At 38.7% G+C, this 21,080-nt stretch overlaps 1 protein-coding gene and 1 non-coding gene across 3 annotated transcripts in view; one reads left to right on the top strand and one right to left on the bottom strand.

Annotated features, from left to right (window-relative positions):
* Positions 1-21,080, top strand: part of chas (chascon) — a 291,630-nt gene that overhangs the window by 218,135 nt on the left and 52,415 nt on the right. The window contains exons 4-5 of one of the 2 annotated variants that reach the window (XM_071590917.1): positions 2,358-2,530; positions 11,541-11,759. In XM_071590917.1, the coding sequence (XP_071447018.1) occupies positions 2,358-2,530; positions 11,541-11,759 (392 nt within the window). The remainder of the gene's footprint in view (positions 1-2,357; positions 2,531-11,540; positions 11,760-21,080) is intronic. The other variant, XM_071590918.1, reaches the window with a different exon arrangement.
* On the bottom strand, positions 14,075-14,154 carry TRNAL-UAG (transfer RNA leucine (anticodon UAG)). The gene has a single exon. It is a non-coding gene; the product is annotated as a tRNA-Leu (tRNA).

Raw genomic sequence — 21,080 nt, 5'->3', positions numbered from 1 at the left:
TTATGTTGAGAAGTAGTTTAAAGTATCCTCTTTCAAATAAAAATTTTTATGTTTGTTAATATTTACTTTTGTGTCTTTATTTCACGAACGGGTACTACTTTCCGGATGACCCTCGTATATACAAAAATATATGTACATATATGATATAATTTTAACAATTTTGCACGTAATAAATAAAATAATAAATGAAAGTAATTTCTTTTGCACGTAATTCGCACGCAAGCTTTCATTTAGTTCCATACAGTAATACCTTAATAATTTTGCATATATATATACACACACACACACACACACACATATATATATATATATATATATATATATATATATATATATATATATATATATATATATATATATATATATTACAATACACAGTAACACACAATATAGAAACACAAAAAAAGAAGAACACTCACACGTTATTTCTTGATATTTCGACGGAAACAATCCGTCTTCATCTGAAGATATACTTAGAAGTAATAAAGATATAGAAGTAAAGTAAATTAAGGTATTTCTGTATGGAACTAAATGAAAGCTTCCAATTCCTTAGTGTAAAGTTTCCTTTTCTTAATGATATTGTGCGCTCTTGATATTATTGAGTACTCAAATGTAAAATCGTTAATTCCAAGCATTTGGCCAAGCAAGAGCCGTGGCAACGTATCCCAACATTTTTGTTATTGTATTTGGTGACGCTCTGCTAATTCACTTGCGCACAAGAAGGATATATATAAATATATCATGTGGCTTTCTATCACGAACTATTAATATTTCCGTGTTTCCCTAAAATTAAAGTATGTGTGATGCTAATTGTTGAGGACGCCGGTCATAGATCTGAGGAAGGGATGAGTCCAGTGTCATCTATTAATAAAAAGAGGTGAAGTCACCGGTGAGTCACCGACCACGTTATGAGTGTTAAAGCGCCTCTCGTGTCGACCCCCACGCTCGCCTTCGCCCATTTGCACATTTAAGTGTGTCACGACAAATAATGACGATAAAATTTTTCGTAAATGGAGGGAAAATTTCGCTCTGACCTTGTCTGGAACTAATTTGGGACGACAAGTGTGAAACGCTGCATTTATTTTTCAGGTTATTATTATGTTTTATCTCCACTGGCAAAAACCTCATTTATTTTTTATGTTCGACGTAGATACTCCCCCGCTCACCTCACATAGCTTGAAGAGATTTTAGACATTTGATACTGGAAAAATACGAATTTTGTTAAAGTCTCTCTCTCTCGCTGCCGTTCCAATCGGAAGGGTGAAAAATAATAAGCGTAGATTAATGATTTAATTAAAGTACCCAGGATTAGTGAGGTATGCAACGCGCTCACCTCAAAATTCAAAGATCACGGGTTCGAGTCCTGCCTCGGGCATGGGTGTTGTGTCAATCCTCCTAGTTCGGCTCTTGGGACATCTGATATCATGATATGAGAGGCTCATGAGGACCTCAGGGGCAAACGGACCGTCGATTATGTCAGAAGAGCAAAAAATATTAATAACAATGTTTAAGGTGAAAATCTACTCGTCGATGAGAATTCTTGAAATAACTTACCCTAAAAATTTGTTAAAATATCTCTGAATTCACTTTAAGAGCCTTGCTTATATTTGAAATGTTTTGGTAAAATATAATGGAAAAAATTCTAAATTCTTGTCAATTAGCGGAAAATTTTAATAGTGTGGATGTCGATACCTACAACGTCACATAGTTAAATATGGTTTAATATCCATATACATGTTCAGTATTTGTTGTATATACAGAAAGATTTTCGTATACATTCTTTGCCATCATTTTTCATTCGGGGATACTAGTTATGCTTAATCTGTTATACAACTAGGTCGTTTCTGTCAAAACTAGAATATTATGTCTGGTGAAGCGTACGCGAATGATGTTAAATTTTCATGTTTTCAAATCATGTTACTTCTCAGTGACTTCAATGGAGTTCTAACTGTTCATCGTTCCGATGGACCATCGCAGTACAATTTTTAATTCGAGAGTTGATCATCCATTAGCAACAATTTAAATCATTCAATGTTTTTTGGATGTTTCCTCTTTACAATGTGTGGGAACATATCAGAGTTGTATGTTAATTCGATGAAAACTCCAGGCAAATGTTTTACGGTACGGCGGACTTGGGGATAGGAGCATTTAAGATTTTCGCAAGACCGTGTCTCGTGAGTCTGGGTCTGGTCCCACCTTGCGTACTGTAGTCGGACCACGAATTAACCTTATATTGAATTACGCAGAATTGTCATGTTCAGTCCAGTCTGTAGTCATGCTTTAGACTTAATATGAAAATTTTCACATTTTGTCATGCGCCGTTCGTTAAATAATCAGGATTTCGATCGAATTTTCAGAGGAATGGGTCACGCGGAAGAGGGTTGAGCTGACAACCACACGGCAGACGGAGACCCGGGTGAAACGGCAGGTGGAATTGGACGAGGAGGGGCGAGTGGTAGGAGACTCCGGACCTATCGTCACCACCAACACCACAGAGGACACCCGCTCTGAGGAACAGAAGCACACCGAGGTGAGAACAAACCCCGTGGCCGTCGGTTGCCACCGCTATTGGTTGTCATTGGCCATTGGTTGCCACCGCAAACGCTAGAATTAAAAGTTGATATCTTCATTCATTCGGGTACTGAATGTAAAATGAAAAAGTTATCCCCCAATTATTTTAAAAACAAATAAATTTCGATCGACGGAAATTTCAGGAAAGGGATATCATGAGAGCTGCATAATTTTGAAATAGCAGTCGGAAATTTTTTTTCAAATGTTTAGCTGGAAATTATTTTTTCTTGATATCTCTTTGCGAAAATAAACAAACAAGTCAATTCAAAATCCTATTTTATTTTTGTTTTTTTAAAAATTCAAAGAAAATAAACAATAGAGGGAGATAATTAGTCTTTCCAGTTAGCAATTAAGATTTCTCCAGTCAATCAATTTACCTGTTTCTTCTATTAATTTTCTTTGACAGCTTGTCAGCAATGTCCAAGTTTAATCCACGTGCGTATCATTCTACATACAGAAAGAGAACATAAATGCGGTTTTTTTTAATCTACAATTCCTTGCATTTGCAACTGTTAGCCAATTCGTTTTTGTGTAAAATAGCTTTAGAAATTTTAAATAAAATTGTGTCTAAAACAAAAACAGCTGAATGAATGCAACAGTTAGGACAACCTGGTGTAACAGCTAAGTTTATTTTCTTCTTGACTTCACAAAAAATAAACAAAACACAGAAATATTGGAAAATGTTATCGAAGAATGCTCCACATAATTTTCTCCATATTATTTTCTCTCGACTTTACTACTGTGCCTATTTCTCAAGGAATCGCATCGTAGTTCATTTCCAAGTTTATAAGCAATGTTGCAAATATTCACGCTCAAAGAGCGCTCCGGTATAAGGTATATGAGTAAGGGTTGGTGTGGATTCATGTATCGCGTATAAGGAGCACCGTGTAGCACTCTTCAAAGATTTTCACGTCAAAAATATGCCAAGGTAAGTAGTAGCGAGAGCCTTTTTCAAGCCCTACTTCCGAACTGTCACCTTTCGAGAAAGTACGGTGACAGATTTATTGGTTAGTTCAATTTCCAATGCATTCAATCTTGACAAAAATCCTCTGTTTTGGTTGCAAGCCATGAGAGAATGGACTCCGGAATCAGAAAACGCCATTAACATTCCACTTCCTTTTGCATCGTCATGCGCGTGTGCAAATAGAATCCACCGTGTCGCTGTCACGAGTTCCGCCATCATCAGGTATCCCTCACGGCCAATGATTGAAATTGATTTCGAGTTCTGGAATGAATGAAACTGATTCCAAAACCATACCGCTGAAAAAATAAAAGAAAAACTTACTTGACTTCCAGCAAAAGTAATTTAGTTTCTCTCATTGGGGACCATTTGATATTCTGCCTGACTTGTTGCGGATTTCACCGTCTTCTTCTTTATGCTTCTGAAGGCATAGAAAAATAATCTTTCTTCTCAAGGTAACATTTCCAAAAAGATGTGCTCAACTAAAAATTAGCAAGTTCCATCGTGGAGTCAGCGCGAATGCAACCTTGAATAGTTTGCGTGATTCTGATCTTAATTCATTTCGCCGACTATTATTACACCGACCCCCCCAATTTGAAAGCACTGATGGCGAGTCATTATGATTGATTCCTAAAATGAGCAGCGGAAATAATTAACACATTCCGCATTAAAGCAACCTCGGTGTCTCGTCAGTGAATCAAGATTGAGAGTACAGTATAAAGAGATTGAGAACGAAAGATATGTAACTTAAACTTTCGAGAATGTATTCATATTACAAAAAAAGCCACGTTCTCTGATACCATCCGCTCTTAAGCTTTTAATCACGAAAGAGTGGTTGCGATAGTAATAGTTGCTTTCTTTCGATCGAAATCCTTCGACTCGTTTACCTCATGCTTTTTTTTGCCGTATGATAAACTCCTACGCGAAGTTACAATGAGAGAATCAAAGCTAAGAATATTAAACAAATGAGGTAAGCACCCCTGCTTGCGGTAGGTATGACTGCATTATTCTTTAAGTAGGAGGGAAACAAGAGACCGCAACGGGCAAGGGCACACATGCCAATCGCTCGTTACTCATCACTGAAGCCAAAGCATTCCTCTGAGTCAAAAGCACCAATTACGCGACGAATCCATAATGCCTCTCTCCTATTCTAACCTGTTCAATTCCTTCGCTCCAATGCAATCTTTTGTTATCAACTCTGATCTCGTTCCGCACTAGGATTTTATTTGGTAGGCATCACCTCATCGCTTTGAGGTTATTTTTAATTCTCAAGAGTTTACAGCTCAATGGACGAATGCGTTGCTATTATTACCACCACAAGTCAAGTCATCCCCAAGTGGGCGTCATCCTTTAGGGTAGAGATAAATCAAGCGAGAAAATGATATGCGACCATTTTTGCCGTCGGCAATCGGCTCACATGTCACCCAACCACTTAATTAGGCAGACGTTTTTTTATCTCTCTCAGCATATTTAATGAGAACCTGAATGAAATGTCAAACGTGGTCGAAGGAGTACGCTCAAAATTTCCACATAAATTCTCTTAGGCGTGGAGCACTAGACCAGAAGACACATAGCGTCTGAATTCAGTGTTCTCTAGAAACAGGATTGATTGCACGTGAGGCAGTTCATTTGCACTCTTCCGAGTATTGTAAATCAGTATTATTCAACTTCTTGTAGATAAGGGCTCCTTCTCTCCTCATTTCTCATGTTGTCGCGCCGCGCCGAAGACATAAGAAACTATTTTTACTGCTCTCTATCTCATGTAAAATAATTCTTATTATTATCAGGAAAGGAAGCTTATCACAGAAACTCGTCTATTTCCAGAATTTAATGAGCATCTTGGTTAGAAATGACTGCTACGGTTGGCTATAAGGGAAATAAATATGATAATATCTGAAAGGAGGCCCTATAAACAATTCTATTGGGAATGAAACTTTTCGGTTCTGCAAGTACGAAATTATTTCATTGTTGAAATGTTTTGAAGCCACAAAGTTTTCCACATGGCGTATTAGTTATGAGGTCAGATTTTCACGGCAAAATTTTTCAAACCTTTCGAACCGGTATGAGTTAACCCCGGGCATGCGTTTATCCTCCTTACTGCGCTTTAAACTCTCTGTTTCAATATTCGAATTGCCTCATCAAAGGGGAGGGATGGACTCGAAGGACCAGGCACGCAGAGAAAAGAATCTTTTCACGGCCAAGTGAAAATCAAACTTTGGACGATATTCTTTCGCCGAATCGTTCAAGGTTTCCCTCGTCTGGGAAGAACGCCGATCTCGGTGTAGAGGTGCGTCCACTTCGAAGGCACATTAGTTTCTGCCCGTCCATTCCCGCGAGCGTTTGAAGCACACATCGTGCCGCGGAGCCTTCTCATTCCCCATCCACACTGGGAGACCGAATACGCACGGATCTGTTAATTGCATCGCATATGCAAAGGCCTCGCCCTCCCCGCATGACTTCTCCGAGCACCGCGGGATTGCTCGACGCCCGCGTCTCGATGGTCGGAATTCGCCGCGGGGTCGAGAGATTGACGGTTGGGCATCGTTCCCAGACCCGGTCCCCGTTGAAAAAGGATTGCGAATGAGACCTGCCTATCAGTATCGCCGGACGAAACACGCCTCTTGCATTAACCAAGGCAGCATGTCGCCGCGATAGGAGCGCCGCTAACGAGTGAAGCCTTCTCTCGTCGGATTGCGGAGTTGCCAACCCATGGGGCGGGGGAGTGAGGGAGGGTTGACGCATGGGAAAAGCACGGGGTTGTTAACCATCATCTCTCCTTATCTGACTTAATTTTCCCGCTTTCCTTTCCTCCACTCTAAACTACATCTTCCGTTGCACTCTCTACCTTTCCCAACCCTCGTTTTTCTACCGCTTCCCACCTTCGCGTTAATTTATCGTTGGAAATGATTTTGACGGCGTTGACTCTTTTTACGAAATCGCAAACTCTTGCCCTACCTAAAAAACATCTCAAACTGTAGCTACCGACATGTGGGTTCAATTTTTATTTCCATCTCGGTTGCAGTTATTCATTAGTGTTATTTACTGAAAATCGTGTAGCACATAGATAAATGCCTCTCAACTTAGATAGAGCTCCTCTAAATCGCCTAAAAACAATGGTAAGATTCTATGCAATATATCGTATTGTAATTAGTTACCTATTATTTTTCACTCCTTTTCACATATTTCTCACTTCTATTGTAAAAGAATTGAGATGAGGATACGACGATTAAAGCAGATGTGAAGTTAATTATTTTACTATCGATTTCTCCAAATGTTTTCGTGCCGTGCATTAGGCATCTCCATCTGAAATTCCTATTTTTAACTTCCCTGCTGTTGCAGTCTTACTGACTGTATAGTAAAATGATGAAATTATTTTCCAATTAATTACTCGTCGTCTGCGTGTGCAAAAACATTCAACTAATTTCTTCCATCATTTATGGTACTCTGAAGTATCTCAAATGAAGCATGTCCGTACTTCACTACTGAACGATTTGGTAATTTCATTTGACCGATTGAATGGAAATTTTATGTAATAAAATAACATAATGCATTTGAGCTTAGTAGTGATTCAATTAATAAACCTTTTCTAGCCGTAATCAATACTTCCACCATCGCTCTGCTCTTGAAACATTTTTCCTTCGGGGTAAGGGCAATCAATTTAGCTGATTGAACATTTACTAATGACCCGAGAAATTTGCCTTGACTATATGCTTGTTCCTGGTGAATATTTTTGACATGAATAATGCTTATTGGCGTTTTTTCAACAGAGGACTGGGTCAGGTTTCTGAGGAAGAAATAACAAAATTTCCCAAGGTGAAGAGCCTTCCTGAGACAGGCATTTCAAATGCAAACGTACTTTATCACCGGTACGGCCATTTCGCAAAGGTCGACATTCAGCGGGCACTGATAATAAATATATACCAAGCATGCAAATTGGCAACTTTTGCGTTGTTTCTCATGGATACATTTTTTCACACACAACCTCTCTGAAAGTTGTACTCGGTGATTGATAGTATTCCTTTCGACACCAGAGGCTTCAGGCGCACGCTTTTGTATTTGCTATGTATATATATATATATATATATATATATATATATATATATATATATATATATATATATATATACATAGCGCCTGTAGCCTCTGGCGTCGAATGGAATATCAATCACCGAGTACAACTTTTATGGAGAGATTGTGTGAAAATATGTATCTTTATATATATATATATATATATATATATATATATATATATATATATATATATATATAAATTATATATATATGCATAATACATGCACAAACATACATATACAAGATAAAGAGCACATATCTAAACGTCAACTAGATATGTCAGTGTCCCCTATCGGTGTACTGTATTTTTTTAAGGTAATCTGCAAGTTAAGGTAGGTTTTGGATGGACACAACTACCACATAACTATCTCCCAGCAGAACACAATGCAGCATCCTACTCTACAACAAGTCCATCTCTGTGTACTTCCTTCCTCCCTTCATCCCGTCCGACATCCTAATCCTAGTCCTGCCCCCTCTTCGTTGGCCTGACATCCTCCCCTCTATTATAGTATTTAACCTCCAATTGCCGATCAATATGCTGGCAGCATAATGTTTTAATTTAAGTATTTATACATTTTTTATATGTATGTTCTCGTGCTCCGATAAACTTACAGTGACTTAACTTTTCGGTGGATGGCCAACCACCTTCTTCAACTGCTTATGAATAATAAAATCAAAACTTTGTGCTTTGCCTATTTTGTGAGCATGTTTACAACTTATATAAAATCTTTTGGTTTATATTTTCATTTTAAAGATATTTTTTGTACTTTTTTTATACACTCGTGTCTCTGTCGATTTGTTGATTACATTTAAATATTTTAATATTTTTAGTGATCGTATGCAGTTGCGTATGTATAAAGGTTTATTTTTTATACACACACATAGTGTATGCATAAATATTTATTAATACACACATACATAAATAAAGGCACATAGTACGTCCTTCACTAGCTGTAGTGCAACTCTTCTGTCCATGCTGAATTCCCTCTCCTCTTTCTGCCTCTCTTTATCCCCCATCGGCCTCCTCGCATCCCATTTCGTCCGTGTTCTCCTTCTCCCTTCAGTTCCCTCACGCCATCCCCCGCCCATCTTGCTATCCTCCTCCTACCCTCGCACAGTCCCCTCTGGTATTCCCCCTTTGCTTTCGCCTTCTGGGAAGGGCATGAGAAACGCGTACTATGTGGGCATCAATTTGAAATAACTCTTTTTTCTCTCTCTCTCTCTTTCGGCGATCCTTCGTGCCATGAATATTCGAAGTGCACGTTTTTCCCTTATCTTTCCTCCTCTCTCTCTCTCTCCCCCCCCCCCGCCCCCCTCTACCATACGGCCGGCCGTTGCTATCGAACACTCGAAGCACTAAGGCCGGCGTGGTTATATTTTTTTTAAGAGGCGAGGCTTTCCCACTTTCCACCGCTTGGGGTGGCAGAGGAAATGAAAGGAACAGGAATCGGTGAAGGGAAATGAGGCAGGAGATTGCGTGGTGGGGTGAAAATTGGGTGTAAGCCTGTGGTCTTTAAGGGGTAGGAATTTTTTACTTTTTTGGTAGAATATTTCTGGGGTTATTTTACTAGCATTAGGGGTTTTTATGTTATACTTCGTCGTCCGCTGCAATAAGTATCTACGATATATAAAATTAATTAAAGCTACCAGTATTTCTGTTTTATGTGTTAATTTAAAAACTAACGTGAACTACAAGTATTTATATGTATATAAATAATTTAAAAAATGCTAAATTTCAATTGGGTGTGCAATATTAATAATATTAATCCCTTTACAAATAAATAACTGAATAATAACGAATAAATTACGTTCAATCAATTGATATTCAAGCAGAAAGCTCGAATAATCATCTACATGTGTGAGTGATATATATATATATATATATATATATATATATATATATATATATATATATATATATATACACACACATATATGTGTGTATATGTATATATATATATGCATATACATATATATAAGTAAGTAAGTAATCTACCGGTTAAGGTTGGTTTTGGATGAACGCAACGGCCAAATGCCTATTTTGTGACTCCTAACAAAATCCAGCAACCTACTCTTCATCAAGCCCCTCTTCATCACTGTGTACTTCCTTCCTCCCTTCATCCCGTCCAAATTCCCTATCCTATTTCTACATATATGGATAGGTGCTCATTCTTTCAAGTCGATAGCGGTTAGAAGTGGGGGAAATTTGAGATTTATTAGTTTTAAAAATGTTTTTCGCAAATTGAGTTCCTTAAATAGAGTTTTATGAGTTCAAACAAATACTCCGATTTTTTTTATAATCTACGTCTAACATGTTGCCAGAGTTACTGTCGGCTGCATTCTTCCATGTCTTTATCTTTAGCTCAGAAAATTACAAGTACGTATACACCTCGCGACCGCGATACCATGCTTCAATAACCGACAAAGTACAAATAAAAAGCCGACGAAAACCAAGAAATTCGAAAGATAAGGATTTACTACTATTGCTGAGCTTTACTGGATCTTCCAATTTGTCATCGTGACGGAGGCATTTAGGTATACGTTCCGAGGGAAAGATATCTTAGAGGAAAGATGTCTCAATCAAACTGTAGATTTCCGTGCGCTGTGCTTTCACGGATTTTCCAAAGGACAGTCAATTTTTTTTAAGAGCCGGTTTTCTTTCATGCCCTCATGGTTCAGTGACTTGGCGAATAATTTAAACTCGAGAATTGGTGCACTGTTAAGTTATATTGACGAATGGTGTAGGTAAAACATCATTCCAGAAAGGAAGGATTCTGTCTCAACCCTTGACTAAATTAACCCGGCACATATACGTAACGTTATTAATTATTAGTAAATTGGTAAGCATAAAAATAAAGGGGGGGTAGAAAGAGAATACAGAGGTCATTTTTCCCATTAAGAGTGCGTGTGTAACTTGATGGTGGGTGTGTTTTCAGGCCGCGGAGGATGGGTGAAAAGAATAAATAAAAGCATGGAGCGGAAGGCACCGAGGGACACATAGTTCAACTACCTGTCTAACGGAAAAATGAACTGCATTTTAAATCAACTTCATTTCCCACGGCACTCAAGTAAGGATCGCTATGGCACTGTAAAACCAGCCACCATCGGCCGACATCCGTGCTCGTGACGTGGGAAGGCATTGCATTGACAACCGCAAATATTTGCTCATGTTTCGTAAACATTACGTCCAACATTTTGACCTATCCGTAACATTTAATATTTTTAAAATGGCAAATAAGTATATAAAGCGAAGTCGAAGAATCATTTTGTCGTATGAAACATATCAGAATGGATATTTACAAATGGACAAGGTGTTTGCGGGAAGTATTAACTTCATGAGCTAATGATCTTATTTTTCGCGATCTTCAATCCATGGCATAGCAGTTGCGAAAGTGGGAATATAGGTACCAAGCCAATAATGAAAATGGATTCAAGTGCAAATATTTCAATTAGGATGTTTGTTTCATATTCATTTGATTCATAAAAACCCGCCATCTTGACATAATCTTAAGCTATAAACATTACGTCATCATCATAGTAATCAATGCGCAGATTGATTCGGTAATAGAAGGCAGACCCCATCAAATGCCAGACCCTATACGGCGCGGCGTGTGAAATTCACGCTCCAGGGTAAGGGAGAGGTAATTTCCTGTGCCACTTGCCGCTTTCCAGGAATATATCATAAAAAACAAACACCTCTGGTAAAGTTCAGGATGACCATAGTCATCATCTAGAATCAAACCCGGGTTATCTTACAATTGGTAACTCGGAGCGGTCGCTACCCACTGGACTAAATTTTGAATGCGGTATGCTTTCGGTTCAGTTTACAGGTCTTCCCAAATAGCACCGTCCTCTCTGAATGGACTCAGATTGACAGTAACATATTTTTATTGGGCAATGGGTTCCACTGACTCCGCGATGTCCTTTCTTTTGGCAGCACCGCGCCGTCGGTCCCGACGACGAACCCCTGCCACCGTTGGATGGCGCGGACGCTATCACGTCTACTGCTGTCAAGTCACTGGTGGTGAGCGCCGAGGAAAGCCCAGGGGGAGCGGTCGTGAAGGAGGTGCGAGAGAGGAAGGTGAAGAGCCGGGAGGAGTGGGAAGAGGTCTGCGAGACAGAGGACGTTGTCCATCTCGGGGACATTACGGACGAGGTGAGAGGTTCCTCCATCTGTCGAATTCTTAACTATTAATCTTGTTCATTTCTATCACGAATGATGCTCGATGGTTTGAAGAAGTCATCTTGTCCGGACTCAAGAACCAGCATCGTAAAATCGTGCATGGTACGCCGTTTTGACGGGTTTGGAGAAGTGCTTGGCTTTAGCGTTTTATGGCGACTCTTCATGTATGCGTTTTGGATCATGCAATTGAAGGAGTGGTTTTGCCGTCAAACGCTGATACTAAATACTTCTTCGAATATTTTTTTGCTGCTGCCTGCTATCACCTGACCTGGACGCGGCCAATATTCTTCAGCGCTATGGTGGCTATTCATATTGACCGAACAAATTAATTCACATAGATCGGAGGCTTTCGCAGCTGTTGAGAGATGCAGAGGTGGTTATTGGGTTAGACTGCGTGAGAGACATTTTTAGCTCAACGTTTCTCTCCCGTTGCAGGGATCGTCTTCGCTCCTGAAGACGCTCCCAGCAACGGGAGAGAAACGTTGAGCTAAAAATGTCTCTCACGCAGTCTAACCCGAGAACCACCTCTGCAAATTAATTCACATGTTTTTGGCCCTATGTGAAATGTTGTGACTGAATGCTATTCTCCTCATAATCTGATGTTACAACTGTCCCTTTATTAACCTCCATTGTTACTATTATTTCCACATTTCAGTCGATAGCTTCAGGTGAACTTGTGGAAAATGTTCTCCATACCAGTATATGATGTAGTGTGGGATTCATTATTCACGGGTATATAATATTTTTCGGCATATTCCTATGGTTTCACAGTTTTATGAATCTCTTGGCGACCTTGTTGAGGGTGACCTAATTTATGGACAATTGCATGTCACAGAAACTTTTCAACAAACTCAGCGATGTAAGAAACGGGGAGGCAAGTTGGACAGTTACCCTCCAAGAACTGATTTATGAATGATGAATGTACTAAATAATGAGCGCCAGCAGCATATTTGGCCTTTATTTTGACCAAGGGCATAATTTTTTTACTGCCAAATTCAAGAAGGGACGAGGGGAAGAGTAAATTTTGATGAATCTATAAAATCTGATTCTTTTGCCAAACCAATGTACTCTTTCGTTCCGACGCTTGTGCATCATCTATTCACGGGATTTATTCTCCCGAACACAAAGGTGATGTTCTAGATTAATGGTTCTTTACACAATTTCTTCCTGTTCCGAAGATTCTTTCAAGTTAAGCGACGCAGGGAGGCTCAGTATTTCTCTCGCCTTGCAGCGAGTGTCTTCAGAAGCAAAATACATTTCGATCCTGCGGTCTTCTTCATTCCTAAATATTCTCGCTGCAACGCGAGAGATATTTTGAACCACGATATTGTTCCCAACTCAGTCAATTGGCCTACCACCGCAATATCATCGAATCGATGTGAAATGTTTATTACGTGATAGTTTACCTTCCCCCTAGTACACAAATACGCTGTATTTTTAAATTTTCAGAAGTTTCATTACAATGCCACATTACTTGTCCATCAACTTTACAGTGGCAGTATGCATAAACGATTATTAAGTTCCAATCGTATGGTTGAGATATTTTTTTATCAAACGAATCCCCACCCATTAAAAATATGTTTACTTCCAGCTTCGAGACTGAGAAAATATCATGATTAAAACATAAATAGCCGACAATGAACCTTTTTAGCTTAAAAATCAAACATTGATTATTATGAATAGTAGAGGTTTTACATGATTTAATTTTGGCGTAGTTAAGCATTTTATTAACAAATAACACTTTACTTAAGACAAAAATTTGAAAAAAATTAAAACACCCATTTTTTCAAATACATGCTCAGGCCAGGCATTAATGCATGTATCTATTACTTACACGGCCTATACTGCCCTTCTACCCTCTGTCGACGTTGCCTCATATTCTTCCCAAATTAATTTTATACATGCATACTTTATATTTTTGCTCAGGAACGACCTTTGCTCTGACGTTTTGGCAGCAAATACTGTATAATACCATTAATTTATTTAATAACATTTCTTTTTGAAATTTTGGTTCCCCATGTTCTTAGGATTGTAGAGCAAAAGCAAGGGGAGTTTAACAGCTCTGATTCTTGTGAGCATAATATCAGCTAATTTTTGTCCAGTTTCCTCATGGAGAAGAAATCCCAGGAACATGTTTTATGAACATTTTATTAGATGCGTGAACTTGCAATCCACTGTAAAACATATTTATGTATTTCAGTTCGACAGTCAAAAAGCAACTAAATTTTCTGCAATTGTTTCAAGTCTTGCAAGGTATCCAACTTTCTCACAACGGTATCATAAAAATTTGACAGCGGTGGGATTCGAACCCACGCCCTTTCGGACTGGTGCCTAAAACCAGCGCCTTAGACCGCTCGGCCACGCTGCCGTGTTGACCATATGTATTGTAGCTACTGATACAAGTTTTTTTCTGCATTTATCTTACTTCGGAGGGCAAAGAGGCTCCACAAAACATTTGAATACTTGCTGCAGTATTATTCGTAAATCTAAGCTGTATATGTAATGTTCACTGGATTATCCCTTAGAAATAAGGGCCGTTATCTCTTTCATTCACAAAATTCGGTAAGAGACTTGTGCAGTAATATTTCTAGCAGCTGTGTTTAAGACTTCCCAAATGTGCGTGCATGTGATTTTTGTTTCTGCAATTCTTACTCGAAGTGCGTAATGTGTGTTGCATAACTCCTGGCGCTTCTGAGTCTCCTCTTGATTTCCGAATTTACACGTCTCAAATTATAACTCATCCATTACTGTGCTTCGAAAGAATAGGATATAAATGTTTCGTGATAAATGCAAGAATGTTTTCGTAGGCACTGAAGCTTTTCTCTATGCTTTGAGAAACTAGTTTCTGCTAGTACATGTATACACACTCTCGCACATGCATACACACGCTATATATATATGTTAATGCATACGAAAATTGTGTGAATTCATTCTAAGATTCTACTGACTCAGGTAATTTGATATATATGTGTGTGTGTATATATATATATATATATATATATATATATATACACACATACATATATATCTATATATTTATATATTTTAATGCACACATTCAAACACGAAATCCCACCATATGGTGAACAAAATATTCATTCACATGGAAATAGATATTAGGGAAAGGGATAGGAACACATAAATGAAGGACACAGGAGAGGTGGGGAGGGTTGAATCAAGCAGATCACAAGCGCAAAAATATTTCCTTGACCGGGACTTGAACACCGGAATGAAAATTGAGTGAATTCATTCTAAGATTCTATTGTCTTACTATCTTAGGTCATTTTAGCGGAAGGAAATCTTTAATTTTTATATTTTGCGTTTGCAATCATCCCTCCCTAATACTATTAATTGAAATATTCCATTTTTATATTCTGTCATTATATATCGTAATAGATCGATTTTCTCTTGCGTTTCACTATAATTAGCTCTTCAACAAATGATCTAGCTCACGATGATCTCGTTACACTCTGATCTCGTTTATGACTAAATTTAGTCTCAGTGAATTTTAATGATAATCTCGAAGTATTCTTTCGAGCAAATTACTCTCTCCCGCGTCTGTATAATTATACGATGCAATTATCGGGTTCATTTCAAGCTCCAAGCCTATGCTTACCCGCCTACACAAGTCCGCCAGCAAAAGCTCATCAGCCTCTTAATCTTTTTTTTTCACCTTTTCAACCGGAATTCCATTCACCGTTGCGACACAATCGGCTCCGTCCTGGCTATCACGTGGGCTGATTGATAACGCCCGCGGACCGTACCCATGCATCTCTTCGTAGCCAATCATGCCCTTCCATTACAACACCAATACTTCAATGTCACTTTTTTCTGCTCAGCCGAGCGGAAATCGCATGACTTATCTCCCAGGTGTTAGGTCACGGTTTCCCTCGCGCTCAAACTAAGGCCAAGGTTAGCTCTTGCGTCGTTAGGGACACACTCCCTCGAGCGTCCATCAAGTCAGGGGAGTGCAGCCGGAGGCCTGGGGGATCCCTATCCCACGGACCTCGTTCTCTTCTTCTCCTCCTGACCCTAACCCAAGCGTCTAACTACCTTGGGATTTCTCCTTGATCGATGTTTCAATACGCACAACACGTGAGGCAACGTTTTTGCGGTACAATATGCTGCAGGTTGCGTGTTTTATCTATTTTGAAGTCCTAAACTATCTGCAGCCTGTGAAAAAGTCCTTTTTTATTAGAAGTCATCCCAATAGGTGTCTTCCCGATAGACATGGAAGACACCTCATTTTGCCGAACTTTTCTGCCTCTATTCCCAGAGGTATGGTATCTTCTAGGCATTTCTATGATATATGTCCAGATAGGTGAAGAGAACAATTCTAGGGAGGTTCTTTTCAGATATAGATGGAAAACAAATCCTCATAACTGTCCTCTTCCTCTATCCATACGTACACCCTAGAAGTGTCTAGAAGATACTCCTGGGGAAAGAGGCAGAAAAATTCTGTTTCATTAAAGGTGCCAGACTATAGGAATAATTTTGACGTTGTTTCAAGATCGGTTTTACGGAATATTTCTGACGAATTTATGTGTATGTAATTCTTGTAATACCTGCTTCATACATACCAGTAGCGTAGTAATGGGTCATTAAATTTTCAATTAAAATTCACAAATAAATTTTATTTACCCGAACGAGAAATGCAACTCAAATGCATAATTGAAGCAACATTTTATGGTAACGTTAATCGTTGAATTGTATGCGTAACCTGGTCTTGGTTTAAACTTTTATGGAGATTATTCCCATATATTGGTCGTTAATATATCTTCATGTTCTTCAAAGGGCTTTTATTTAGTTTCCTGATAAATTAAAATATATCATTAATGAGCCTTAAAAGGAAAAGACTTGATTCTATCCATTAGATACTGCTTGCTGAAATGTTAGGGATGAATTGCTTTCTTGAGAGCCATCAATAGCTTCTGCTCTGGCTGATAGTAAAAATATTAAATAATCAAATAAATAAGTTCATGTCCAAAAATTTATTGAAGATTGATTACATTCATCATGATGCTAAGGCATATTAGTAGCCTATCAGTTTTTTTGCGATGCGATTCCGATATTTACTCCTTTATAGACGGTTGTTCAATGCAAATAGATACGTCTTAAAAAGTGAACTCTGTTCAAGCATAATTGTCCACATCTCTCTTCTCTGATATATTTATGTATTTTCACATAACTTTCTTTGAAATATTATTTATAACCTAATTCAAAAATAATGATATACTTTCGAGAGAGCAGACAAGAGGGCAAGGTGGGATTTCACCAAGCATTACAACTGTGAGACGTCGATATCAGGCTTTAGTTAATTATTTATGTTTTACAGAGTCAGTTTCTTAGCTCCTGTATAGTTGTTTCACTCTGTTTAGTTCAAATATATGTTTATTGAATGACATGTAACTCCCTTCCAAGTAAAAATATACAACAACACAAGGCAAGAGTTGAAATGACATTGATGGAATTGAGAATAAATATTTTTTCATTCAATATCTCTCTTCTCCATCCATTCTCCATCCATTTTCTCCTTCAGTTATGTTGCCAAATAAATATGTAGCTCAAACGTGCCAAAATATATTGTTATGAAGCAATTGAAATAACAATATTTTTTCGAATACGGATCTATTGATAAAATCATAACTAGAATGCGTGGATGAATTTTGTAGTCCACAGTTCAAAACCAGTGCCGTCAACATTCTCACTCATTGAAAAGGTGTCCTAAGTACAGTACCAAGTACTGAGTATATAATTGGAGCTACAAGTATGACTGCAGTGAAGGAGGAGACGTTGATTCTAATCAGAATCAAATGAAAATGTGATCTCCACCGCCTCGGTGCAAATTATTAAAGAGTGGCGGTAGTGTTGCGGTCTGCGGATGGCATGCAAATGCCAAAGCCCGAAACGTCGGCTCCGGAGCCCGATCGGATGAATGATGCTGTTGTGCGTGCGTAGCCAGCGTGGCCTTCCGCCATTCATGGGGATCCGGTTTCAAGGGGTTTCGGCGTAGCCCGAGAGATGCACCCCGATAAACACGTCGCCTCTCCCTCGGCTATCTTATTCAAACTCTCATTGTTTGCGTCAAAAGATGCGTCGATCGGAGGATAGCAGGTAGGAGGGTGGGGCGTTGGGTGGGCGGGTAAGGGAGGAGGAGGTTACGATGGATGCAAGAGAGGGGTGGGGGAAGGGTCACGGGTTGGAGGGAGAGGGGGTGGGAGGGCGAGGATCGAACCCTCTAATCGAGATGGCCGCGTCGAGGGTGCGGCGGAGATGGTTGGGAGAGGGAGAATGGAAAGGGCGGTTTTTACGTGTGGGAGTTCGGATTTTTATCTCCCGTCGCATTGGCTGCGAAGGGATCGGGTGGGTGTATCGGTCACGTGATCCGCGTTGAAAGATTTTCGCACTCCCCTTTCCATGATCGATAAGCTTTTGTTCCTCCCTCCCCCTCATTGTGAAGGTGTCCCGTCACCACCCTCCTCTCCCCTCCCCTCTGTCTCTCTCCTCATCTCCTGAACCCCTCCTTAAACGCTTCCTCTTCTCTCATTCTCCTCCGTCTCCTTTCATCTCTTGTTTCCCTTATAGCCCGCGATTTCTTTTACCTTTCCCGTCTTCCTCCTTGCCCGGATTCTTCATTCAGGTTTCATCGAAATGCCGCTTTTCATAATTTTCCGTTTAAATTGACGATATTGCGATGCAAGTAACGTGATTTGCTCGCTTTTCGGAAAACAGCCCTCGAAAATCGATCGGCTTAAAAGCGTCCTAATGAACAAATTAGTCGACCTACCACCGGCATGATTCAACGTTAATAGAACGATGAGAAAATCCAGGGTTCTAAAAATAAATTGACATAACTATGAGAAATCAAGTCAAATTTGAAGTCGTTCATAAATAAAAACACCTCTCCGTATTTGTTTCAATTGTATTCATTTATTAAGACAGTAATAATGCTGAGATTGCTTAATTATATAGAATTACCTTATACCTTAAATTTATAGTAAGATAGCAGCCTTCAATATATATATATATATATATATATATATATATATATATATATATATATATATATATATATAAGAAATATTTTCCACGGTGTAAATGCGCATAGAATTTAAAATGAGGGAATAACCTAGTTGCAGAGCTTATGGATAATTATCTATGGAAAACTTTGTGTTAATATTAACCTCGGAATTTTTTAGTCCTTCTTTAGTAATTTTAAAAAAAACGGCGCTAATAGAACAAACGAGTTTCATAAAGTTTCAAAACTAGGCGTAAAAACAAAATAAAAAATGCTTTATTGTCATTAATTGTTTCAAAATATACGAAAAGTCATTCAACTCCGCGTTAGGGATGCCATAGTTACAAACCAAGTAACCGTAAATAACTTATGTCAATGTATCGTGATCATGGTTATCAAATTACCCAGGGTCATAAATTTTTTAAATGAGAGAAATTTAGGAACCCAGATATTCTTCAATTTCTTCAGCTTGGTGACCACTCTTTAATCTATTTAAATGTGTTTTGACACCCGAATGAATCGAAAAATAAATTTTACGAGATTTGGACTGAATTAATTTCGGAAGCTGTTATGTTCATTTGAAGGATGAAGAATGCAGGATTCCCCCTGTTGTCTACTCACGCGGTCATATAGAAATGAAAGAGTAATTAACCCCCTTAGGTAAGCATTAATGCGAAAAACGGACTTTGGGTTGAGATTGTTTTTGGAGGTGAAGCAATCTAATTACATAATCCTCGATCCGGCTGTTGTTTTCCCGTGATAAAACTGTGATATATTTATGTCAATGAATTGGCAATTTGAGTTTTATTGCTCCCGAGAAGTGATTCAAAGAATTTAATCTTTGAATTTCTGTGAACAATGAGTTCGGAATAATCTTTTGAAACTAAAAATCATTCACTTTCTCTATTATCGTTTTTCACGGAAAATTCATTACCAAAAAAATTATGAAGTGAAATAGAAGAAAATAATTCAATTCTTTTAAAAACATATAATTTTGTAACGCGATTATTTATATTTATCTGCGATACCAAATGTATCTACTAACACCAAAATCAGTTAGTTATTCAGTGATTCTGTTAAGTAAGGTATATCAAAGTTTTCTAATATCACATGCTCTATATAAGTTTTGAATTCTCACTTTGCACATATTGTTAGATATAGCCTCGTGGTTTTCGTACGCTTAACTTGATGAATTATGGAAATCACTATGGATTCATTGTCGTCTTGACCAGAAAGACAAAGTGGGCAGTCACACCGGACATTCTAATCCAGCTTTTTATACTCGTCCAGGGCGCTAAAATGCCTATGTCAACACGGCGTGGGCACACTCGCTCTGGAACACCTCTGCTATTTTTTTTTCTTTTTTTCACTCCCGTTGGTTCTCGATATTATCCGATATTCGCGTTAGCAGGTGGTGAAGTCGCGCGAATTGCAACACTGACCGAATATTGAAAAACCTTTTCTCGCGTTTTGAAAGCTCAATCCATCGAATCCGGCAAAACTGGTCATGCGGTCAGGAAGTGGAATATATTACTTTTCTCGGTCCCATTAATAATTCCGAAAGATCAAACGAAAGGGAACGCACGCCCCTATATTTACCTTATTTTTTTCTCTCGGATGCATAAGGAATTTGGAAGGAATGAATCCGTTTATAAAATAAACAACTTCCTTTACAGACCCTCCAAATTCGGACGCAAACTTAACATAGAACTATCCTTATTACATAATAATAAATGTAGACCAGCAATAAGCTTTGTGAGAGACTTTCAGTGATAAAAAGAATGTTGGTCAAAAGAAGCTATAAGGCCCTTTGATTGAAGGTATGCACAGCGGTTAGTGTTTTCGCTAAATAATATTTTCTGAATTTTCTGGTGCGTATTGGCAAATACGTTTGACACGTTGCGGGAAATCCCGATAATATTATTCAGTGAAAAAAGTCCGCAAGGATTGGTTGTTTTGAGACACGTAGTCGTGGAGTTTTTTTTAGGAAATTTTCAATCACAGATCGACCGTGAGGCATGGATTCCGTCGTGTGCTTACGAATTAGGAATGTTTACTAGTTTTCATCGAGGTGAAGAGTGCATTAGCGAGGACACCGACGTCTGACGATCTTCCTTAAAAGGAATACAAAAATCAAATCTTCCTCTCCCCTTCGACCATTCCCTCGGCTCATTGCCGTCTTCGCCGGTGTGTCTGCGATCCACGCCTGTCCGCTCCCCTTCTCCTGACAGATCGAGTGAGCTGAATTGACGGCCGCCCTTTCAACGTCGCTCGCC

This window comes from Hetaerina americana, unplaced genomic scaffold (genome assembly GCF_022747635.1).
Source record: "Hetaerina americana unplaced genomic scaffold, ioHetAmer1.1.p SCAF_4, whole genome shotgun sequence".
Lineage (NCBI taxonomy): Eukaryota > Metazoa > Arthropoda > Insecta > Odonata > Calopterygidae > Hetaerina > Hetaerina americana.
The sequence above is the reverse complement of the archived record's forward strand: the minus strand, read 5'-3'. Positions and strand labels throughout refer to the sequence as shown.